The sequence below is a fragment of the Syngnathus scovelli genome, chromosome 3 (genome assembly GCF_024217435.2).
Source record: "Syngnathus scovelli strain Florida chromosome 3, RoL_Ssco_1.2, whole genome shotgun sequence".
NCBI classification, from domain to species: domain Eukaryota; kingdom Metazoa; phylum Chordata; class Actinopteri; order Syngnathiformes; family Syngnathidae; genus Syngnathus; species Syngnathus scovelli.
The window spans coordinates 8294537-8321161 of NC_090849.1; the positions used below are offsets into that span (position 1 = coordinate 8294537).

The following is a 26625-nucleotide window of genomic DNA, read 5'->3' on the forward strand; positions in this document are numbered from 1 at the left end:
ACCCAACAACCCGCACATACAAAACATCGACACAACACTTCGGCCAGCGTTCTACTTGCATTTAATGTTCAACTCCCAATCCAACACATTTGCCTTCCACTTCTTTGTCTCCTAACCAAAACACTATAATAACCAGTAATAATTTGATTGCGTGGAAGGCTCACGCTGATACCATTGCATGTAATTTTTATTTTTTGTTTTTTGCTCTAAATTAGCCCTCAGGGTGGTGCCAAAGATAGCGCTAACTGATAGCTATAGTGTTTTTCGGAAGCCTTAATGTGCGACTTTCAAAAAAGAAGGAAATACCGAAATAGGAAAATTATGTTTGTGATTGTGATCTTGCTTTGCAGTTTGGTTTAACAAACTCTACTATCTGTAAAAAATTAAACAATAATACATTTATTTGGATAGCACCTTTTAGGCAATTCAGCACAATGTGCTTTATAATAAATCAAAATACATATACATAAAAGCTATCAAACAGACATGGGGAAATTAGGGAATTAAACCTATTTTTTTTTTTGGTATGGCGCCGCTGTGAGTGGCAGCCTCCCAGCAGTGTTCTCTCTTTCCTCTTTATTTCCTTCTTTTCTCCTTCTATTTGTCCAATCGGCGATGCTGGTGCTTTCTACCGCACCTCGGCGTGTGCAGATTGCTTCGGATTGGATATTATTTTTCCCTGGGACCAGGATGGCTGCGCACATTGGTCAGGACCGGCGTAACTCTACGACGGCTTCCTGCTCACCCGGCTGGTGCTGACTGGGTCCCTCGCCTTGGCCTCGCAGCCGCAACCCCTGTGGGGAGTCCGCTCCCTCGTGCTCGTCGGAACCAACGACCTTCGCCGTGCCAGCCCCATGGTGACCATCTGCACATGCTCCGACTGGGTGTCCTGGACGTTGCTCACACGTTTGCCTGTATTGTGATGTTCAACCGATTCCCGACCACGATCCATTGACTGCCCTTACACCTGTTTATGGACCCCGTGGAGGCTATTTTGTGTGTTTTGGGGTGTTTTTTAGTATTGAGGGGGGCTGGTTGGCCGCTGTTACTTTTTTTTTTTTCCTTTGTCTTGTTGCTTTGCTTTGATGGCTTTTAACTTTCGCACTTACTGGCTTTCTTTGTGGCGCCGTTGTGTGGCAGCCTTATAAGAGCCTATTGAACTGCGCTCATGCAATCTGTGTGTCTTTTATATACCCGCTCTGTGGTATGAATACTGCTGGGGCCTGAATTTCCCCACCCCCGGGATCAATAAATGTTCAATCAATCAAGCAATCAATCAATCAAAAAGAAAAACAAATAGGATAAACACTAAATTAAAAAAATACTTTCAAAAAGCATATGCATTTACACTAATACAATAAAATAATATAAATAATAAAATCTGCAAAAGGAAGCTTAAAAACTTTAAAAGAGATTTAAATGCATTTACACTAATACAATAAAATAATTTAAACAATAAAATCGGCAAAAGCAAGCCTAAAAAACTTTAAAAGAGATTTAAATGACGTTAAAGACCCTGCATTTCTAAAATGATTTGGGAGTCAATGTGTCAAAGTCTGGGAGCTTTAACTGAAAAGGCTTTTATCATCTTTAGTAGTTGGAGTCGTAGTCGCAGTCGTGGTAGTAGTAATGGTAGTAGTAGTAGTAGTAGTAGTAGTAATACTAGTAGTAGCCTTCAAAAGCTCCAATATATCCAAAACAGCGCCGCCAGGATCCTGACGAGAGTGCGCAAATACGACTACATCACACCGATCCTCCAATGACTACACTGGCTTTCCATTTCCTCTCGGACCAAATATAAAATCTCCCTGCTTGACCCATCAATGCATCCATGGCAACGCACCCCCTTACCTTAAGAAACTAATCACTCTCCAGTCTTCCACACGGAAACTCCGCTCATCTAACACCTACCTCCTCAAAACCCCCAAAACTAACCTCCGTTCCATGGGAGACCGGGCTTTCTGCTCTGTCTCACTGTCAGGGAACGGATGGAGCAGGGCGACCAAATGCAGCTTGGACCAGGGTTTACTGAAGGAAACGCAAATGGCAAACTGTCATGACTTAACAAACAATAACTTGACTGACTGACCAGGACGTGAAAGAAAAAAAACAGCAGGACATGACGACAGCAAGACAGTACGACAACAACAACACAATGATCCGACGGGGAGTGACACGTAGAAAGGACTTAAATACGAGACAGGTAACGAGAGGCAGGTGACTGTGATTAGTACATGGTTTGTGAGTTGACACGAGTACACAGACAGACAGAAACCATGACAACCTAGACACATAGTAACACGGCTGTGGACGAGACGTGATACTCACCCACATTGTGGAATGCCCTACCTGTCCACCTGAGAGCACCACAGTTGGTTGACATTTTTAAAAACGGTCTTAAGAATTTTTTTTTTAAAAAGGCATTTTCTGTAGCACTTTGAGATTTTTAAAAAAATATAAAGTGCATTATAAATATCATTTATTATGATTATTATTACAGTCAAACTTCAGTTTTCGAACGTCCCGGTCCTCGAACAAATTGGAATTCGAACGAAAAATTCGAGATTTGTTTGCTTCGGTTGTCGAACAAAATTCGGATGTCGAACCTCGCGAGATGAGCCGAAAGGACCCGAGAAAACCCGACCCCGCGGCCCGGATGCCGACTGACTCCGTTCGTTATTGTATATTCGTTACTTTGAGGATTGTATTAACCCCGAATCATGCCTCCAAAGAAAGCAAGTGGGAGCAGTAAAGCCATCCTAAAACACAAATACGCTCTTAAAGCAATGCGACAGTGAGCGCCCGGCGCGCTGCGGTTGCGCGATCGGACCAAATTAAGCTCCCTGCGCACCACTTAAATTTTGGAAAGTACATCAGGACTTCAAAAATATTTTCTAAATTTCAGCGACGGCTCTGTCACAATAATGCGTCCAGCGCAGTGCAGTTGCGCGGTCGGCGGCGCGCTACGGTTGCGCGTTCGGACAAATATGCGCAAATGAAAAATTGCTTAAAAAAGGCGTTTTGTTGAGTCTTGGAACGGATTCAATTTTTTTCCTTTATTTGTAATGGGAAAAATAGATTCGGAATTCGACCGATTCACTTCTCGAACCGCCTTCTGGAACGGATTGTGGTCGAAAACCGAGGTTTGACTGTATTATTAATTATTATTATTATTATTATTATTAGTAGTAGTAGTAGTAGTAGTAGTAGTAGTAGTAGTTAATGAAAACAAATAAAATGACAATGATGACTGAGCAGGAGACCGACAGGCGGATCAGTGCAGCTTCTGCTGTGATTTGGACTCCGTACCGGTCTGTCATGGTGAAGAAGGAGCTGAGCCGAAAGGCAAAGCCTTTGATTTACTGATCCGTCGACGTTCCTACCCTCACCTATGGTCACGAGCTGTGTCGTGACCGAAAGAACAAGATCCTGGATACAAGTGGCTGAAATGACTTTCCTCCGCAGGGCGTCCCGGCTCTCCCTTAGAGATAAGGTGAGAAGCTTGGCCATCCGGGAGGGTCTCTGAGTCGAGCCACTGCTCCTCCGTGTTGAGGGGCTCCAGATGAGGTGGCTTGGGCATCTTATAAAGATGTCTCCTGGACACCTCCCTTGGTGAGGTGTTCCAGGCATGTCCTACTGGAAGGAAGCCCCAGGAACGACCCTGGATACGCTGGAGAGACTATGTCTCTCAGCTGGCTTGGGAACGCCTCGGGATCCCCCAGGATGAGCTGGACAAGAGAGGGAAGTCTGGCCTTCCTTGCTTAAATTGCTGCCCTCACAACCAGACCTTGGATAAGCAGAAGAGAATAAATGAATGAATGAATATTCATATTAGAATAACACATTTTAATAGAGCTTTTCTGAACCCCAAATGATTAATAACAAAGACAAGTTGCAAAAAAAAAAAAAAAGCACTTTAATAGATACAGTGGATAAATGTACTCTATACAAGTCCATAAGTCAGACTTGCAACTTGCTGGAAATGCACACACAGAGGTAAATGTTCATGGCGGAGCTCAGAGACGCACTTTTAGAGTGAGGAGGAAACTACTGCTTTATTTCTGTGGTGACTGACGTCAATATACAGTCATGTGTTTTATTGACAGTAGAAAGTAAAAAACAAAAACGACGTCAGCTTTCGTCATGATGTATGTGTGTGTCACCGTTTCAATCAGGATATTTGAATGCACGTGTAAATGTCGATTCATGTCTGTAAGGTTATTCTGAATATTTCAGAAACCTGAATTTTGACCTTAATCAGAATATTGACTGCATGTGAACGTAGTCTTTGTCTATTGTCTTGCAGTGGTAATCTTGTGTATGGACGCCAGAAAAATTCGAGAAATTATGCTTGCTGCACAGAGGCATCGATTGACCAATGGAACTCACATGTTCTTCAATATTGAACTCTTCAATGCATCCTCCTATGGTAAAGCCTATATAACAACATAGTGTTTAACTGGTGTACATAATTCATTTTTGAGACCATGTTTCTGGGATATTTAACATACATCCCCATGATTTTGTATATGTTATGAACGTGCGTTTCAGGCAATGGGTCATGGAGGAGTGGAGACAAATTTGACAATGAAGCAAAGCAAGCCTATGCATATTTGAACACTGTGACATTGCTTCGAACAGTCAAACCAGAGTTTGAAAACTTCTCAATGGAAATTAAAAAGGCCGGTGAAAGTATGGGACTGAACAACTGCCAAGACTGTGGAAATGTAAGTATATCTACATTTAAGTGAAAAAACAATGTTGTAATGGACTGTACAGTATATCAATTGAATTGTATTAGTGTTTGCTGATACTGTATGCTTTGCTACCCTTTTCCCCTTCTCCTTCTCGCCTGTTGGCCTGCATTTATTATTCAAATTAAGTACACAGGTTAGTGTTCCTATTTCTGATGTAGTGCATCCATTTAAAAAACAAAATACATATCGGAAACAACCCACACACTTCTAAAATGCATGTCAACAATTACACTATTATATACATGTAACAAATATTTCATGTTTTCGTTGGACTGGACTTTGACTCACTGGTTTAAAACTCCAGTTTTAATGGAGTATGTCAAGTTAATTCAAATGTAGTTTTACAGCCCTTAACCACAAAAGAGTCTAAAAAGGCTTTAGGAGCCCACAGTTGACATATAGTATTAACAACATCCCATGATCTTAACTCCATGCACCTGTAATGTAGTAATTCAAGATCAAATATAAAGTGTTATGCATTTGACATCGTTTTGATTTCTTCGTATCCACAGTTTTTTCACGGTAGACACATGTACACCACAGAATTCTTTCATTACTAGAAGCCACTTTGAATCTTTTGACTTTGAATTAGAGACGTCCCAATTTAAAATTCTGTTTTGGTATCAGCACCCAGTCACTACCCTTTTGTGAGTATCGGACAGAATCAGATTCAGTTATAGGATCGGCCCGATCCTGTCTAAAGTCAAAGTCAAAGTCAAAGTCAGCTTTATTGTCAATTTCTCCACATGCCAAAGACACACAAAGAAACCGAAATTTCATTCCCCCCTATCCCACGGTGACAAGACATGGCTCACAACAGACAAACAAGTAAACAAGTATAACAAAAGCGTGCTGAATAAATAATGAATAAATAACACAACAATAAATAAATAAATAAATAAATAAATAGGAGGAGCAGAAAAAAAAGGAGCAAGTGCGCGTACAGCAGACATTCCCGAAAATAGCGCAACAGTGCCGCACGCTACGCAGAAGGGGGTAGCGAGTTCAGGACCCTAACAGCCTGGAGAAAGAAGCTGTTGGCGAGTCTGGTGGTGCGTTTTTTTTTTTTTTAATGTGTTTTTGCGACATTGACGTGATTTACGGCTGACATAAATCCTAACGCAAACATGTCAAGTCAAGTCAAGTTTATTTGTATAGCCCTAAATCACAAGCAGTCTCAAAGGGCTTCACATAGACAAATATTGACAATTATTCTCGAAGCATCCCCTGATCTTAAGCTCCCAAAAGGGCAAAGAAAAACTCAAAAAAACCCTACCAGGGGAAAATTAGAAACCTTGAGAAGGGACCACAGATGGAAGGATCCCCCTTTCGGGATCACCAGGTCTGCTGTATATCATTACTCATTACAACAAATCTTTAAATTATGATTAACTTTAAATTACTTTGGTCCAGACACCGTCTCCTAGTTTATTTTAATTTGATTCGTAAAATAAGCTAATCAGTACAACCTTATATATCATTGTTTTGATTTCCTTTCTGCTGGCCTTGTACTGCCAATCGGAGATATCACAAGAAGAAAAAAGCACTCTGCTTGCGGGTAGTTAACTTGCAATTAACTAACCCTCACCCTTTTTCTCACTCAGAGAGTATATTTATGTTGTGCCACAATAATTAACAGCGAGCTGGCGATAGAAAAGCCAAAACAAAGCATAATATGGTTCTAAATGTAAAATGTCACGAGGTATGAACAATTCAGCTTACATAAAGCTTCTCAGAATGCGATGTGTTTGCAAGTGTTGGTGACTGCTGAAAGGAAATAGGCATGACAGGGCACTGTGGCTACAGAGAGGCTGCTCATTTCTCCTAAATGGAGAGGCTAATCCTGATACGTATATTGAAGTAGTCATAAGTGGAGCTGTCCATGTAAATTTTGGTGCCAAGTGACAGTTGTTTTTGGACATTTTAACCTGTATCTATTATCTGTTATCTGTACAATGATTTCCAATGGAGAAATTGTGATCACTTCCTTCAGTGACATCATCAACCAAGACATGGAGGGAAGGGGTGTGTGGCCGTATTCCACATTAAAAGCTGTGTCTTTATCTTAGAAATACTGTATGTTCGGGACCTTGGCAATCGCAGAAAAAAATGGAATTGGTCCCCAAGAACTTGACATGGTTTCTAATTACTCAGCTGGAAAAAAAGAGGCTTGATGTAATCTCTGATATAACATTTGCACTACCTCCTATAACTCAATGGTATATTTGTGTCCTCGTGGACCCTACTGACAAACCAAACAATAAATGAAAACTACAACATTTAAATATGTTATTTTGCCTTCTTCCTACTCTACCATTTTAGGTCAACATGTTTGTTGAGGGATTCCATGATGCCTTGCTGCTTTACGCTCTTGCTTTGAATGAAGCCAAGAAAAGTGGATACAATAAGAAAAATGGATCACAAATCACATCACAAATGTGGAATAGAACCTTTGAAGGTAAAATGTACTTACATGACAAAGTTGCTTTCAGTTTTCATTTCATTGTCTGTAATGAGCTAGATACACATAAAAAAAAAAATCCATCTGTCAAGGAGTGAGACAGGGCGACCAAATGCAGCACGATCCTTTATTGAAAAGGGAAGTGGGACGCTGGACTCGCGATCTGGCTGGCATAGCTGTGCTGAAGAGTGCAGCGCATAGTCGTGGTCAGGCGGCGATCGGAGCGTGGTCAGGGACGAGCCAGTAATCGGGACAGGCGGCGATCAGAGCGTGGTCAGGGACGGGCCAGTAGTCGGGGCAGGCGGCAATCGGAGCGTGGTCAGGGACGGGCCAGTAGTCGGGGCAGGCGGCGATCGAGGCGTGGTTGGTCGGTTTACCAAAACGATTGGCAACAGAGAAAAGGCACAGGCTTAAAAGCACAGGGAGCAACGGGTAGCATACAGGAACGAACTGACAAGGGAGTGACTGGATGATAGGGTTCAAATAGAGAGCCTGACAGGTGTGGGTGATTCAGACGGTTGGGGCGTAGCCGAGCGGCAGGTGATACCGGAACGTGACACCATAATGACATTTCATTAGCATTTGGGGCTTGTACTGATTTTATAAACCATATTCTTGCGAGAAAACCTATCAAATTCCTTGAGAATTTTACAGAAAATGATTTAGAGATCAGCTGCAATATCTCTAAATATGAATAGCCAGCCATCAACCTCAGATGGTGAATGCTTTTGATTGTGGTGCACAGGAATCGCTGGCCAGGTGTCCATAGATGTCAATGGTGACAGAAACGGAGATTTCTCGTTAATGGCAATGACCAATGTTAATGCAGGAACATATGAGGTAAGATGCAGAATCAAATGACATCAGCATTTTTTCATGTGTGAAATCTTTTATGTATCCCTATAAAATTTTCATTTTATTGTTGCAGGTTGTTGCTAATTACTTTGGTGTGAATGGAAGCTTTGAGCTGCTGCCCACTTTCAATTATGACCACTTCACTCTGCAAGGATTACAGATAAAACATACGGAGATATCAGACACATCATGTAAAGAATCACTACCACAGTGCAATGTTTTTGTCAATTTATATGTATATTACGTGCTGTGTTCAATTATTGTTCTTATAACCAGGTGGACTTGGAGTGTCAGCTTTGACTGGAGTCATAGTGGGAGCTGTTCTGGGAACTGCCATGCTTACAGCATTCTATTTTTTCAGGTAAATACTGGTAAAAATGTAGTGTTACTTCATCAAATGTGTTGGGGTCCTTACAAAAATGTTAAATAACAGCTTCAATTCTTATTAAAATAAACAAGACAACCATCATGTAGCAATCATCATTTAGCAAATGAAGCAATGTAAATAATCAGCAAAAAGCGAAAAAACAATCAGAGCGAACCATCATTCTGAGATTTGTAAACAGAAGACACAAAAGGGAGCTTTTGAAACAAGGAAGGAAACTGAAGAACACACAGGTGTATGTGAACGAACACCTTACGAAGAGGAACGCCGAGATAGCCAAACGTGCGAGTGTTCTGAAGAAACAAAAGAAAATCTATTCAACATGGACAAGAGACTGTAAAATTTGGATTCGCACAAATGGTCACTTGGTGAGGAGGCGAGGGTCCTGCTTATCTGGGACCTCAAAGACCTGGAGAAATATGAAACTGCATGGCCGAATAGAACATCCTCTTGCTGCCCAGATTTATTATTTTTGAAACTGTTCGGTATCCTTCCGCCAATTGTTTTTTGGAATTACTGGAAAAAGTTGTATCCTATTGTCGCTGGACTCTTCTTGGAAGTACTCTTTTTTTCATATTGTGGATGCCTTTTTTGCATTTGAAGAGCACGGCTTGGTAGTGGTGAGTAGGTGTCTTGCCGGATTACTGGTAATTTTTCTTTTTTGGCTAGGAACGCCGACTGACTCTATCACAATCACACTTTCATTCAATATCCCCCATGAACTAAAACTGGACTTGTTTTTCATAAATACGCCTGCAGAATTTTTATACTACCATTACGCAACTTTTTGACTGGACTTCCATCCATCCATCCATTTTCTGAACCGCTTAGTCCCCACGGGGGTCGCGGGCGTGCTGGAGCCTATCCCAGCCGTCATCGGGCAGTAGGCGGGGGACACCCTGAACCGGTTGCCAGCCAATCGCAGGGCACACAGAGACAGACAACCATTCGCACTCACACTCACACTTAGGGACAATTTGGAGTCTTCAATCGGCCTACCAAGCATGTTTTTGGAATGTGGGAGGAAACCGGAGCGCCCGGAGAAAACCCACGCGGGCCCGGGGAGAACATGCAAACTCCACACAGGGAGGGCCGGAGGTGGAATCGAACCCGCACCCTCCTAACTGTGAGGCGGACGTGCTACCCAGTGCGCCACCGAGCCGCCCTTTGACTGGACTTATATTGGTTAAATTGTCTCAACTATTTGGCTGCCATTACAAATGATATGTGTGTATGCGTGTGCGTGTGTGTGTGGACGTGGAGTTGTGGGTGTGTATGGGCTCAAATTTGGATGTGGGTAGATGGGAAGACGACTGTTTGTGTTTACCTTAAACAATTACCATGCAGATACAGGATATAGATATAGACCCGGAAAGCAATTTCTTTGACTATGTAACTAGCAACTGTTGTTATTACACTGACAATCAATTCAAGGAGAAATTCAACTTAGGGCAAGATATATCAATAATACACTTCAACAGTAGGAGTTTATACGCAAACTTTGATAAGATTAAAAACTATTAACAGCATTACACCATGCAATTCAATATAATTGCCATTTCTGAGAGTTGGCTCAGCCACGACAAAGGGACCGATTTTGAATTAGAAGGATATAATTTCAACTTTGTGAAGAGGACAAATAAAAAGGGTGGAGTTGCACTGTATATAGACAGTAGGTTAGAGTATAGGATTGTAGAAAGCATGACAACTGTTATTGATGACTTATGTGAATGTATTACTGTTGAAATTGATATGGGTAAAATGAAGACTGTCATAGTTAGCTGTGTTTATAGAACACCCAACTCTAGTATTGAAAATTTCAAAGAAGTATTTGAGGCCATGGTTTCAAACACAGAGCAGAAGGTAGCCTTTTTATGTGGGGACTATAATATAGACTTCTTAAATCCAAATAAAACACCTGCGATAGAAGATTTTATAGATGCAATGTATAGTAAAGGATTATATCCGAGCATAACCAAACCAAGCAGAATTACCACCCACTCTGCATCAGTAATAGACAATATTCTTACTAATAATAATAAAGTAATTTAGAAAGTGGATTATTAATAAACGATATTACTGACCATCTGACGGTGTTTGTTATCCATGAATGTAAACATAAGAACTTAGACAATAGCAAAGTAAACATACAAAGGAGATTAAGAACAAATGGCACTCTGAACGCATTTAGAAATGATCTGATAGCTCAAGATTGGAGGAATGTTTATGAAAAAGAGGATGTTGATGCAGCCTATAATTTATTTCTAAATACTTTTTTGACTCTATATCACAAAAACTGTCCAATTCAGCGACCAAAGAAAACTTCAAAACGACCAGATAAACCGTGGTTCACTGGGGGTCTGCTGAATGCCTGCAAAAAAAAAGAAAGAATTATATAAAGACTTTATTAAACACAGAACTGAGGAGAAATAAACTAAATATAAAAGATATAAAAATTAACTAACAGAAATTCTTAGAAAATGTAAGAAAGATTATTATAGTAAACTGTTGGAAACAAATAAAAATAATATAAAGAGCACATGGAGTATTTTAAACTCAATTATAAGAAGAAAAAAAATAAGTGCCGGATTCACAAATTAATTCTTTGAAAATGGTAAGATAATTAAAAATAGTGATGAAGTGGTGGGAGGATTCAACAAATTCTTTGTGAATGTAGGGCCTAAACTGGCAGATGAGATAATCCCTCCACAAAGGGGAGGTGTATCACAATTTTTTGGAGAACGAAACCCGGCTACCATCTTTCTGAGAAATGCAGATAAAACTGAAATAATTGATATAGTTAAACAATTTAAGAACAAAACATCAAGGGACTGTGAGGATATTGATCTATACCTAATTAAATATGTAATAGTAGCTATAGCAGATCCCATAGCACATATCTGCAACCTATCGCTGAAACTGGGCTCCTTTCCCACAAAAATGAAAATAGCCAAAGTCGTTCCCATCTATAAGGCCGGTGAGAAGAATCTTTATACCAACTACAGGCCAGTCTCATTGCTTCCCCAATTTTCCAAAATATTGGAGAAGATACATATTTGCAGTTAGATTGGACAGTTTTATTGATAAGTGTGAGATATTAACTGATAGTCAATATGGTTTTAGGCCAAAGTGATCTGCAGCTTTAGCTTTAATTGACCTTGTGGAAGAACTGTCAACAAGCATTGATGACAAGAAGTTTGCTGTAGGACTTTTTATTGACCTTAAAAAGGCCTTTGATACAATTAATCATGACATTTTGCTTCAAAAATTGGAAAGGTATGGGATTAGGGGAATAGGGTTCAGTTGGATAAAAAGCTACTTAGAACTAGGGCTGTGGACTTGGTCGGATTTTTGCACCGAGTCCGAGTCCGGCCTCTTGACCACAGAGTCCGAGTCTGAGTCCGGCTGTCCATTTTTTCTGTTAATTCATGTGACTGCTTAGTCTTTATTCAAGGCTAATTTAGATCAAAATCCAAACAATTACAACAGTTTTGTGATGGCTTTGTCTTCATTAAACATATAAACGAATACAATAAACAGATACTTTCAAGTTTCAATTCAACGACTTGAGTTTGTTCTTAAGAACAAAATCGCCTCAACCAAGTCAGCCTTCATCGCGCCGCGCTGATCAGACATGATAAACTTGAGCCCGGAAAACTGGCGCTCTACGCTGACTTGGCTGATTGGCATTGCTGTTAGTGTCCGAGTCGCTGCCTTGAGGCCGGACAGATAACGATCAGCTGTAACAAATGGGCCTTCTTTCATTCGACCAAGTGCCAACATTGCCCCAATTTCTTCATCTATGTCGGTTGGCGAGGTGGCGGCCGACAAACGCCGTTGGCGCTCAATCCTGTCAAGTTCTTTTTCAAACTCATCCTCCTCCGTCGATGTGGAGCCATCAACCTCGGCCTCCATCGACGGCCCCTCCAGGGGCTGGTGGGTACGAGACCGGATTCGCCTCACAACAGCACGGAGGCCATTCTTGGCGTGCTCCATCTGCTCTTTGCTGAGGAGAATGCGGTAACGCGCATTGACAAAGATGGCTGCCAGAAAAAAAATCATTGCCGAAGAGCTTGTCCTCTCGTTGCTCCATTGAATTGGCGATTGGTGAAGCCAGAGGGGGCTGCTTGCGCAACGCTGCCTTCAAGGCCGACCACTCCTTGAGAAAGCTGCCGGGGGTGATTGAGGCCGACTGGAGCTTGACCGTGACATCGTATGGCATCTTGAGGATCGTGGCCAAGGTCTCAAGCTTCTTCCATTCTGACTCGTTAAGGAGAAGTTCCGGAGAAGCAGCCGCCAAGTCCTGGACATGTTCTCGTCGATGAAGGAGCCGTTTTGTCATGAGGTAGGTGCTTCCCCAACGGGTGGGCACATCGACGACAGGGAGAAGACCTCCTCGACGACGGAGGACAGCAAGCAGATTGGGGGTCTGCAGTCTCTTCACCACCCGTCGGACTTTATCCAGTAGTTTCATGACATGCTCCACCTTCAATCCGTCACGAATTGCCAGTTGCAGCGTGTGAATAGCACAGCGCATGTGATAAATCATTCGAAAGTCGGCATCCTGAATCCCAGCGAACTTCTCAAACTGGACCTCGTTGTCCAGATTGACGGCCCCCTCGTCCTCATCCATTTCGTTTTCATTATCATCAGCATCCTCGTCGTCCTCATTGATGAGCTGCACGGCTTTGCTCATGGTCGCTGCGTTATCGACGACGATGGAGAGGACATGCAGGTCAAAATCCTTGATGACGGCGTTGATGACATTCTTGACCGCCTCACTGTCGGTGTCCTTGATGGCAAGAGTCTTGATTTTAATCTCCCTGTCGCGGAAGTACTGGACGTTGATGCCCTCAGCCACCACCATGTGGCGGATCTGATCTCTGTCTAATCTGACAGAGAGCGGATTAGCAGCAGGCCTAGCAGTGTCCGCATAGCCAACTGCTGGAATGTGACGAGCGAGAGGCCGTCATGAACAATCAGAGAAATGACCGCCTTTTGAAACTCCTCGCGGTCCTTCTTGTATTGGATCGTCTTGCGCGTCACTTTTGCTGTCACAAACCTGAGAAAAATATAAAATCATTAGTGAAATGGCCAAATAATGTATCTGCAATTTTCGTTTTGAGTTTTGATCGATACATTTTTCATCATTTGTAAAAATGTAAAAAAACATTTCAGACTATACTTACTTCATCATCGATGTCTGAGCCGTTTCTGATGGACCAGGCGTCGCCGTCGTTTTCAGTTTTTTGTTCTCCTCTTCCACTTTTGGACAGATTTGAGTTTGAATTCATGAATTTTTGTTATGTTCGACTATAGTAATCTCAACACAATATTATACCAGAAATCAATTGTAATCCACTTATCAAAAGCTTACCTTCGCGAATGCCTCTGGGTGCTTCCTCTTGAGAGGCGCTTCAGGTTGGCCTGCTGATTTGCACCAGCAGAACCCAGCGAAAACTGTGCATTACATGTATCGTTTACGATGCACACAGCCTTCTCTTCTTGCATCAAAATACGTCCACACCTGACTCTTTCTGGATGCCATGATTATCCGAGGGACAAAATAGCTAATTATATATGCAGAACGAACACAACTGCTTTCACACTGGCTGGTTCGGTTTATATAGGATCCCTTGCTGAGAGCGCGGACGTAAAACTGAGGCGACGTTCCAATCGGACGTCGGATCGATAACATTTTCCCTGCCCTACCGGAGTTGTGCTAGTTCATAACGTAGATCACTCATGGCGTAGTCATAAATGTACGGTTGACAATTTAACCGATATAAGTGGATACATTGGAACATAACCTACACTCTAATATATTATTTGACATGGTATTAAATGCATGGCTTTACAAAAATAGTCATTGAAGCCCACCCTTAGCCCTGAGTGCCATTGGCATGAGGCAAAACGCTTGAAAACACACACTCTCGCCCAATTAAATAACCATTCTGAAACACAGGACATCTAAGATATTATTTTTTAATCATTAATTACACCATTATAGGTCAGACATTTATCTAAACACAAATAATTAGTGATGACCCCACAACTATCGAAACACATCCATGATATAAGCTGGGTGACAATCGTCCTTGACATTGGTACATAATGTAAACATTAGCCTAAGTGCAACTCAACGTGGCCGCATTGATCGTAAGCAGGGCTGTGGACAGTATTCCTACGCGCATTCTCAGCAGCATGATGAAAATAAAATTGAACGTATTTTTTTTATTGTCGGACTCGGTGGACTCGGTCAAAATCAGCACCGAGTCCGGCAAAAATGACCGAGTCCAACCAAGTCCGAGTCCCCGAGTCCGAGTACACAGCCCTGCTTAGAACACAGGCAACAGTTTGTGCAGATAGGAGAGAAAAAGTCAATGCTTTTAAATATAACCTGCGGTGTTCCACAAGGATCAATATTGGGACCAAAACTATTCATATTATATATTAATGATATAATTAACACCTCTAAGATTTTAAAATTTGTCATATTTGCTGATGACACAAATATCTTTTGTGAAGGAGACAATCTACAACAACTAATGAAGACTGTTTCTGATGAGTTTGCCAAGCTAAAACTGTGGTTTGACTTAAATACATTGTCTTAACATTAAAAAAAAAAAAATTATGATCTTTGGGAAATGAAAAATCCCAGAAGACATAACTATTGAAATATTGTGTGATAACACCAGATTAGATAGAGTTTATGAAAACTCCTTTCTGGGAGTAATAATTGACCACAGTCTCAGCTGGAAACCGCAAGTCAAACACATCTGTTCAAAATTGGCAAAGACCGTGGGGTTATACTTTGTAAAGTCAGACGCTTTCTGAACCAGAAAACAATGTATACTTTATACTGCTTGCTGTTTCTTCCTTACATGTCCTATGGTGTTGAGGTATGGGGCAATACCTACAAAACCACCCTAAAGTTGCACAATGCAGAAAAAGGCAATTAGAATTATCAACAATGTTGGCTATTGTGAACATACAAATAATTTATTTCTTAAATTACAAACATTAAAATTTATGGATTTGGTAGATGGGCGGCTCGGTGTCGCACTGGGTAGCACGTCCGCCTCACAGTTAGGAGGGTGCGGGTTCGATTCCACCTCCGGCCCTCCCTGTGTGGAGTTTGCATGTTCTCCCCGGGCCCGCGTGGGTTTTCTCCGGGCACTTCGGTTTCCTCCCACATTCCAAAAACATGCTTGGTAGGCCGATTGAAGACTCCAAATTGTCCCTAGGTGTGAGTGTGAGTGCGATTGGTTGTCTGTCTCTGTGTGCCCTGCGATTGGCTGGCAACCAGTTCAGGGTGTCCCCCGCCTACTGCCCGATGACGGCTGGGATAGGCTCCAGCACGCCCGCGACCCCCGTGGGGACTAAGCGGTTCAGAAAATTTTCAATTTTGAAATTCACACCAAATTTTCCAAAAATTTGGTTTTTCCCCTCTAATTTCTACATTTTTCAACCGATTCAACCCATTCCAACTTTATTCACTTTGTTCACCTTATGCTTACCATATTTACCCCCTTCACCCCCACTTCCACTATGCTTTCACAATTCAACCTTTGACCCCAACTTCCAGAGTGGCGGCCATCTTGGATTGACCCTGAAGTGCCCCAATGAACCCAGAATGAACCGGAAGTATCTCAAATCAAACCGAAAGTGAACCCTTAATGAACCAGAAGTGACCTTAGGTAAACCGGAAGTGACCCCGAATCAATCCGGAAGTGACCCAAAATATACCGGAAGTGACCTTTTTAAACCGGAAGTGACCCCAAATAAACCAGAAGTGACCTCAGCTAGATCGGAAGTGCCGTATTTCAACATTAAGTGCCCTAAATACACTTTTTCAAATTTGAAATTCAACCAAATTCTCCTAAATTTCGTTTTTCTACTCAAATTTCTACATTTTTCAACTGATTCACCCCATTCCAACTTTCAACTGTTCATCTTTTGCCTACCTATTCCACAACTTTCCACTTACCAAAAATTCCATTTTTGAAATTCAACCAAATTCTCCAAATTTTCGTTTTTCTACTCTAATTTCTACATTTTTCAACCGATTCAACCCATTCCAACTTTCAACTGTTCATCTTTTTCTACCTATTCCACAACTTCCCACTTACCAAAATTTCCGAACTTTCAAATTTGAAATTCAAACAAATTCTCCAAAATTTCGTTTTTCTACTCTAATATCCACATTGTTCAACCGATTCAACTAATTCTAACTTTCAACTGTTCATCTTTTGCCTACCTGTTCCACAACTTCCCACTTACCAAAAATTCAAAATTTGAAATTCAATCAAATTCTCAAAAATTTCATTTTTCTACTCTAATTTCTACATTTTTCAATCGATTCAACCCATTCCAACTTTCAACTGTTCATCTTTTGCCTATCTATTCCACTACTTCCCACTTACCAAAAATTCCAAACTTTTAAATTTGAAAGTCAAACAAATTCTCCAAAATTCCCTTTTTTCTACTCTAATTTCTACATTTTTCAACCGATTCAACCCATTCCAACCGTCAACTGTTCATCTTTTGCCTACCTATTCCACAACTTCCCACCTAACAAAAATTCTAACTTTTCAAATTTGAAATTCAACCAAATTCTCCAAAATTTCGTTTTTCTACTCTAGTTTCTACATTTTTCAACCGATTCAACCCATTCCAACTTTTAACTGTTCATCTTTTGCCGAACTATTCCACAACTTCCCACTTACCAAAAATTCCAAATTTGAAATTCAACCAAATTCTCCCAAATTTCGTTTTTCTACTCTAATTTCTACATTTTTCAACTGATTCAACCCATTCCAACTTTCAACTGTTCATCTTTTGCCTTCCTATTCTACAACTTCCCACTTACCAAAAATTCCAAACTTTCAAATTTGAAAGTCAACCAAATTCTCAGCTCTACCTTCTACAAATACAGAGCTCAATGTGTTTTAGTTGTTATTTTAAGGTGCACGCATATATTTGCTGTTTTGTATAAAATAACGTGCTTTTTCTCTTGAATGTATTGTTATAATCATTTGTTTCAGATGTAATCATTTTCTGTATAAAAATTAAATTTGGTGTTCAAAAAGTCCTTTTTCAAACTTGAGTCTTAAAAAAGAGGGGGTCGTCTTATAATCAAGGTCGCCTTCTACTCGGGCCAATATGGTATATATATACGTATATATATATATATATATATATATATATATATATATATATATATATATATATTTTTTTTTTTTTTATTTATTTATTTACTTATTTACTTATTTGACATATGTACAGTCGTATGCAAATGTTTGGGCACCCCTGATCATTTTCCAGATTTTCCTTTATAAATCATTGGTTGTTCGGATCAGCAATTTCAGTTAAATATATCATATGGCAGACAAACACAGTGATATTTGAGAAGTGAAATGAAGTGTGCAATCATTACTTGAACAAAAGTAGGCAGGTGCATAAATTTGGGCACCCCAATAGAAATATCTTCTGTATTATTCTCCCATACAGCATCCCCTTGTACAAAGCGCTCTGAATAGTTCAACGATGCACAGTGTCACCACCATCTAGATGAAGATCACGTTGTAGATCTTTGGAGCTGCTCTGTGGTTTGACTTTGACTGTTCTCATCATCCTTCACCTTCAACCAGAATCCAGACTCTCATTGGAAGCTATAGGAAGCGTTTAGAGCAGACATGGGCAAACTACGGCCCGCGGGCCACTTCCGGCCCATGGGGCCATTTAATCCGGCCCGCCAAACCTGAATAAATTGTATTATTAAAAAAAATTTGGGTCATTTTTCCTGCAATTACTATGTTTCCCCAATAGATGGGGAAGCGTCCGCCCGCGCATTTACTCCCGGAAGCCGTGTCAGAAAGCTCGGTGCGCACTCACAAGTGCGTGTTCGTACTAAATAGTACGGACCCGGCGCACTCCGCGCTCTGTTTCCATCAGTGCCAAATTTCGAGTGTGGGCGCACTGAGCTTTCAGATAAGGTTTTACGCTAATGCCACCCACAAACCTTCCCCTGGAATCCTTCCATTAAAATGAGTGGCCCGAGGAAAAGAAAGGTGGACACTGAGTGCCGAGTGTTTAAAAAAAAGAGTGGACCATTTGGCTCGACCTACGTGTGTGAGCAGACGCTCAGCCACATGAACGTCAACAAAGCCCGTCACAGATCTAGGTTAATGGACGACACCTCGGCTCTATCCTAAGAATTACCACAACAAATTTTACTCGAGACCATGATGCCCTAGCAAAAAAGGGAGACCAACAATACTATTGATTTCTTTATTATTTTATTTAGATGTATTCTTTCACTGATTTTTCAAGATGATGTATTTGGTCAGAATGTTTGCCGTTTGATGTGATTTTGCCTCCTTAGATAAACATATTTCATAAATCTGAGCTGCAGGTGCTGAAGTGATGGAAACTATTATTCATAATAACTTTCGTATTTAATGAGAACCACTGATAGTAGTTTTTGGGTGAAATATTTTTTTAATGCTGTTAATAAATGCATTTGTTTTCAAAAAGCTTTTTTGGAATATCCATGCTTTACTACCTACTAAAAGTAACATCCTTTCATGCAATGACCTTTACATGTCATTTCTATTACTTCACACAAATACTACATCCATCTGCTCCTGGTTCGGCCCCCCGGTCAAAATTTAGAACCCAAATCGGCCCGCAAGTCAAAAAGTTTGCCCACCCCTGGTTTAGAGGCTATTTCTGCAGAAGGAGGATTTTCTCTGTTGGGTTGCCCAAATGTATGCACATGCCTACTTTTGTTCAAGTAATGATCACACACTTTCTGTAAATCTTATAAACTTAATTTCACTTCTCAAATATCACTGTGTTCCAGTGGCGTGCGGTGAGGGTTGGGGTTGGTGAGGCACTGACTCAGAGTTAGATTTACAAACGTACTGTATGACGCTAAGGCACTGACTCACAAGTCAGATTTACAAGCATACATGGTTGTTATCCCATTCTTGATTAAATGTAATAACATTTTAAACACACCACTGTACATTTAAACACACCACTGCAGTATTCTTACCTTTACTTGTAAATGAAGTCTTTTTTAGAGTACCAATCCTTTTGAAACGAACATGTTGTAGTCCGTCCCGGGAGGCCCGTAGTTTGAATTAATCCTCGCAAATCTGGCGTTGGTCTTCCCTTACTTATGATTTCTTGCTTTGACTGAAAGTCAAGTTTTGATAAATGTCTTATCTTCGAGATTATATCCTCCATTTTCAGGGAAAATAGCAACGCGTTAGCACCGACTGTTGTTGGTTGATTTTCTTTTCTTTTTTTTATTCTTAATTTACTCTCCCATTTACTCGTGTCGTGAACTCTTAGCCGCAGGCTCACTATCGCCCCATCTTTGAGGCAAAAGTACTATTTTGACTATGAAAATGATCCGAATGTATAGGATATTCTAGTTTTTTACTCCACTTTTGGGAGTTTACTATTGTTTGTATTGTTGAAAGTCATCTTTCGTCAATCCCTGCCATTTCGACCATGTCACAGGCTTCGTGGCTGTTTGTCTACCGTCGATCATTGGACATGTAAGTCTGGCTGCGGATAAAGAGGTTTGTTCGGCTTCGTGCACCAACTGCACCCTTCTCTTAGAGAGGTTATCCCTGGGACGTGTCTGCCAGCTAGAGCAGAATAGTGCAATAACAGTAGATGTGGCGGAAACAGATGCGGACTGTAGTCAGCCCACTAGCCCAGTTAGCATTAGCCCCAAGCGGCTTCAAAGTCAAAGTCAAAGTCAGCTTTATTGTCAATTTCTCCACATGCCAAAGACACACAAAGAAACCGAAATTTCGTTCCCCCCTATCCCACGGTGACAAGACATGGCTCACAACAGACAAACAAGTAAACAAGTATAACAAAAGCGTGCTGAATAAATAATGAATAAATAACACAACAATAAATAAATAAATAAATAAATAAATAAATAAATAAATAGGAGGAGCAGAAAAAAAAAGGAGCAAGTGCGCGTACAGCAGACATTCCCGAAAGTAGCGCAACAGTGCCGCACGCTACGCAGAAGGGGGTAGCGAGTTCAGGGCCCTAACAGCCTGGAGAAAGAAGCTGTTGGCGAGTCTGGTGGTGCGGGAGCGCAGGCTCCTGTACCTCTTCCCAGAGGGCAGAAGGTCAAACAAAGAGTGAGCCGGGTGACTCACATCTCTGGCAATCGAGGTTGCCTTGCGGGCGACATGGGAGGTGTAAATGTCCTTCAGGGAGGGTAGCGAAGCACCAATAATCTTACCAGCCGTATTCACTATGCGCTGCAGGGCCTTTAAGTTCTGTTCAGTGCAGTTACCACCCCAGACAGCGATGCAACTGGTGAGGACGCTCTCAATGGTGCCACGGTAAAATGTAGACAGGACTGCCTGAGGAGCACATGCACGCCTGAGCTTCCGCAGGAAGTACAAGCGGCGCTGAGCTTTCTTTGCCAGTGACGAGGTGTTTTCGGACCAGGAGAGGTCCTCACTGATGTGCACCCCCAGGAACTTGGTGCAGCTCACCCTCTCCACCACAGCACCGTCGATGATCAGCGGCAGGTGTGTTGTGTGACCCTTCCGGAAGTCAACAATCATTTCCTTGGTCTTATTGACGTTCAGCAGGAGGTTGTTGTCCCTGCACCACGTGGTCAGAAGGTCAACTTCCGACCTGTACCGAGTCTCGTCGCCCTTCGTGATGAAACCCACCAGAGTCGTGTCGTCAGCAAACTTCACTATGCGGTTGTCGCTGTAGGTCGCAGTGCAGTCATGCGTCAGCAGGGTGAAGAGCAATGGACTGAGCACGCAGCCCTGGGGGGCTCCCGTGCTCAGCGTGATGCTGGCGGAGATTTTGTCGCCAACACGCACCACCTGAGGCCTCTGACAGAGGAAGTCCAGTATCCAGTTGCAGAGGGAGGTACTGAGGCCCAGCTCGTCGAGTTTGCAGATGAGTCGCTGCGGCACAATGGTGTTGAAGGCAGAGCTGAAGTCCACAAACAGCAACCTCACATATGAGTCCTTTCTCTCCAGGTGGGTGAGGGCCGAGTGGAGGGCAGAGCAGATGGCATCCTCAGAGGACCGCTTGGCACGGTACGCAAACTGGAAAGGGTCAATGGTGGGGGGGGAGAACGGACTTGATGTGCTCCATGACCAGCCGCTCAAAGCACTTCATGATGATGGGCGTCAGTGCCACAGGGCGGTAGTCATTGAAGCAGGACGGTGCAGGTTTCTTTGGCACAGGAACGATGGTGGCAGCCTTGAAACACGAGGGGACGATGGCCTGCTGCAGGGAAACGTTAAAGATGTCCGTGAAGACACCCGACAGCTCCCCAGCACAGTCCTTCAGCGCTCGACCCGGGATGTTGTCAGGGCCCGCCGCCTTACGGGTGTCAATAGCGGCAAGCGCCCTCCTCACACCGTCGGCAGAGAGGCGCAGGGGCTGCTCGTGCGGGGGGGGAGTGAACTTCAGTGGGCAAGTGCTGTTCTGAGCGTCGAAGCGAGCAAAGAAGCGGTTCAGATCGTTCAGCAGACGGACGTCGCCCTCACAGCTCCTCGGCGCGGGCTTGTAGTCCGTGATGGTCTGAATGCCCCGCCAAAGGCTACGTGCGTCCTTGCTGTCCTTGAAGTGGGTGGAGACCTTGCACGAGAACGCCTTCTTCGCTTCTTTGATGCCTCGGGACAGGTCGGCCCTCGCTGACCTCAAGCCAGCCTCATCCCCCGCTCTGAAAGCCTTGTCCCTGGCCCTCAACAGTCTGAGTCTTGCTAACCGTGATGAGCCAGTTAAGACGCATAGTCGTCCCAAGTCATCTCGGTCTACTGGCTCTCGCACCTTGGGCATAGGTGACTCCATTACCCGAAACATCATGCTTAAAAATTCAGCCACGGTAATGTGTATTCCTGGAGCCAGAGCACCCGACATAGAAGCTAATCTTAGGGAGCTGGTTCGCAATAGGCCTAGTCAACAGTGTAGTTCCACCAACACTAGCTACTCAGACATAGTGATACACGTCGGCTCCAATGATTTTAGGATGAGACAATCAGAGATCACAAAGAAAAACATAGCGAGGACTTATCTCGCCAGAAAGATAAGTCGGCATCGAGTATTTGTCTCTGGCCCCCTGCTTGGGAGAGGCACTGATGAGAGGTTTAGTAGATTAGTCTCTCTTAATCGATGGATGCCTGGTTTCTGTAAGAAGCAGGGACTGTATTTTATAGACAACTGGTCCTCCTTCTGGGGCCGCTCCGACCTGCTGAGGAAGGACGGCCTTCATCCTAACCTTCACTCTTTCAAGGAATATAGATTACTGTTTGAGCCATTCATGACAGGTCACTTTAGAGCAGGCCGGGTCACAGATGTCAAGGCCACCTGTTAGGATGGGTAAGGAGTCTGTTAAGTTAAAGTTAACTAGCGCTAGGCTAGATTCCCAGCATGCACATAGCTCCTTGTGTAGACTAGAGCATCACAGTTTGAATAGTGCCACAGTACATATTGACACACTTTCTACAGAGGTAGTAGACAAATCCAATCACTCCACCCTGATCGCTATCGTTGATGGAACGGTGCCTGTTCCAAATAATATTACATGTTTGCCGAATATTAACTATCAAATTCCTATGGTCGTATCGTCCCGCCGCGCTAATAAACATTTTAGAGGTAATGTCGGTCCTAGGGAACACAATCTTACCCGTATTCCGTTTGAAAAATCCTCCGATAGATACGAACCCTAATCTACCGATTAGACTCAAACTCGGTTTTATGAATATTAGATCACTTCATACGAAAGCAGTACTCGTTAATGACCATATGATGGAACATAATCTTAACATTTTTGGTCTTTGTGAGACCTGGTAAAAACCTAGTGAAATGCTGCCGCTTAATGAGCCCTCGTAAAAGGGTGGGATGTCGCCCTTATCTCTAATTCCGATCTTAGATTTAGGCCTCGTTCGATTAACGTATTTAAAACATTTGAAGTTCTCATTGTCTGACCCACCCCTCTATCGTCATTTTATCTTGCTGTTATTTACCGTCCACCCGGGGCATACTCTGGTTTCCTGGATGAATTTTCAGAATTCGTCACTGATCTAGTGACAAATGCGGATAATATAATAATTATGGGTGATTTCAATATCCACATGAATTTACCGTCCGAGCCACTTACTTTGGCGTTTCAGACTTTAATTGATACGTTTGGTTTTACGCAAGCCATACAGGCAGCAACGTATCAAAATGGAAATATCTTAGATCTGGTATTATCCCGAGGACTGGCAACCTCAAATATAACAGTACTGCCATACACTACTGTTATGTCTGATCACTACTTAATCAAATTTTAAATTTTAGCTCTCTGTCAAAGAGAAGAGCGCAATCAAAATTACAGCAGCCGTAATATTAACTCCGTTATTGTGACTGTGCTGACTGAGTTACTGCCGCCGGCAACTGCCATATTTCCTACATATATTGGCTCTATTGATAATCTTACAAATGAATTCAATGCGACATTGTTAAATGCCATCGACTCGGTAGCTCACTACGTCTGAAAACTCGCCATAGAAAGCCTACTCCACGGTTCACAGATGAAACATGTACGCTTAAGCAATTATATAGAAAGCATGAGCGCAAATGGCGTTTAACCAACCTTGAGGTTTTCCATCAGACATGGCGTGACAGCCTCCTCAAAAACAAAGATGCGCTTATTTTAGCAAAAACGAATTATTCCTCACAAATTATTAATCTCAATAAAAACAATCCTAAATACTTATTTGATACAGTGGCAAAGCTGACGCGGTGCCAGCCGACCTCCGATAGCTCCTTCCAGTCAGCCGACGAGTTCATGAAATTTTTCGCTCGAAAGATTGAATCCATTAGGGATGAGATCAAGATGACCGTTCCAATCGCTCAGATCATGGACCGCTGATGATCATGGACTAACTCTATCAAATTTTAAAAGTGTGTCCCTTGAAAGGCTTACGCAATTGGTTAGTGCGGCTAAACAAACAACATGTCTACTCGACGCGCTTCCAGCCAAACTATTTAAAGAATTATTTCAGATTTTAGGACCGTCTGTCTTAAATATAATTAATCTGTCTGTCTCCTCTGGTATAGTGCCAACAGCCTTTAAAACCGTTATCATTAAACCGCTACTTAAACGACCAAATCTCGACCCGGACTGTCTCAGTAATTATAGGCAGCTTTCAAACCTCCCATTCTTAGCAAAACTTCTTGAAAAAGTAGTAATGCAGCAGCTTATTGGTTACATGGTCATCAATAATCGATTTGAATCTTTTCAGTCTGGTTTTAGAGCTAATCATTCCACCGAGGCAGCACTTGCTGAAGTGACTAATGATCTCCTCATAGCTATGGATTCTAACACTTCGTCGGTATTATTATTACTTGATCTTAATGCTGCCTTCGACACTGTAGACTTCGATATATTATTAGAGCGCCTTAAAAGCTGTGTTGGTATTTCAGGGTCAGCACTACGCTGGTTCTATTCCTATCTATCAGACAGGAGTCACCGAGTAGTCCATGGTAATGCGAGCTCTGAGCTCTATAATGTTACATGTGGTGTCCCGCAGGGATCAGTGCTCGGACCAATTGTATTTAATATTTATATGATTCCGCTTGGGGACATAATACGTAAATATAACATTAGTTTTCAATGTTACGCGGATGACACTCAATTACCGTAATTTTAATTATAATATTTTTTTTTTTCATAGTTTGGGTGGGGGGGGCGACTTATACTGAGGAGCGACTTATATGTGAATTTTTTCACAAATTTTCAAAATTAAAAAGAAAAAAAGTTAAACTGCGATTAACGAACCGCGATTTAGCAAGGGATTACTGTAATTTGTGACGTCAGTGGCGCGGCGCGGCGGTTTTTTACATAAAGGACAAAGATTCAATCACGGGATGAGGAAGGGCCCCACGTACTACCGGCATCATTAGCGGCTTTGTTTGTAAGTGACACGGAGGACGAAGAGTTTGAAGGATTTAATGATTTGGAGTGACACAGAAGGTTTGAAAAACTATTATGGCTTTTACGCACGCCTGGTCCTACTCTACGGAGCTTTCTTTCACCTCGGTGGATGGAAGTCGTGGGCCGGCGCTCGGCCAGGTGGCTGTCCGGGGACGGTGGATGGGGCTCGGACACGGCTTTTATGCACGCCCGGTCCTACTCTACGGAGCTCTCTTTCACCTCCGTGGATGGAAGTCGTGGGCCGGCGCTCGGCCAGGTGGCTGTCCGGGGACGGTGGATGGGGCTCGGACATGGCTTTTACGCACGCCCGGTCCTATTCTATAGAGCTCTCTTCCACCTCTGAGGCTGGAAGTGCCACCTCCGGGGATGGAAGTCCACGCCGCCACACACCTGGAAGTCCACGCTGGTGCTTGGGGCCGTGTGGTGGTGAACTATTTATGTTATAGTTATTTGATATATTTTATTTTGTATAGCAACTTGTATATGTTTTTATCGTTACAGTTCAGTACTTGTTAGCTCGTTGAACTCTTGTTTTGTTAAATAAAGAGACGTTTACCAAACCCACGTCTTTCCTTGTACTTTGTTAACGCTATAATATAGTTATATACTAGATCTGTGGAATAACGACGAGGCTGACGTCAGGGCGCACGCACGGCGTTGTTGACAAAGGACGAGGAATTTGATTGATGGATTTAATGATTTGGAGTGACACAGATGGTTTGATAATATTGTTGTTTATATGATAGTTATTTGATATATACTTTATATATCGTTATATGGGTCTGTGGAATATTTAGAATATTTAGACGTCAGCGCCGCGGCGCATACGCGGCATCGTTTCCATAAAAGACGATCGATGGATTTAATGAATTGGAGTGACACAGATGATTTTATAAACGTGTTATTTATGTAATAGTTAATTGAATAACTCTGAATGTCACGTCAGCCCCGTTCTCAGCTCTTCGTTTGTGTTTATGTCACGTTAGCATACCTATCGTTTAGCCTGTTGTTGTCTGTTCTTAGTGTAGGATTTTGTCGAATAAATATTCCCCAAAATGCGACTTGTACTCCGGAGCAACTTATATATGTTTTTTTTCACGTTATTGTGCATTTTATGGCTAATGCGACGTATATTCCGGAGCGACTTTTAGTCCGAAAATTATGGTATATA

At 42.3% G+C, this 26625-nt stretch overlaps 1 protein-coding gene across 2 annotated transcripts in view; it reads left to right on the top strand.

The window, feature by feature from the left end:
* The window catches only part of npr3 (natriuretic peptide receptor 3), an 88585-nt gene that overhangs the window by 56370 nt on the left and 5590 nt on the right, over positions 1-26625 (top strand). The window contains exons 2-8 of one of the 2 annotated variants that reach the window (XM_068650195.1): positions 4307-4429; positions 4552-4727; positions 7080-7215; positions 7964-8058; positions 8147-8264; positions 8350-8434; positions 19994-20055. In XM_068650195.1, the coding sequence (XP_068506296.1) occupies positions 4307-4429; positions 4552-4727; positions 7080-7215; positions 7964-8058; positions 8147-8264; positions 8350-8434; positions 19994-20051 (791 nt within the window). In that variant the 3' untranslated portion in view covers positions 20052-20055. The remainder of the gene's footprint in view (positions 1-4306; positions 4430-4551; positions 4728-7079; positions 7216-7963; positions 8059-8146; positions 8265-8349; positions 8435-19993; positions 20056-26625) is intronic. The other variant, XM_049716446.2, reaches the window with a different exon arrangement.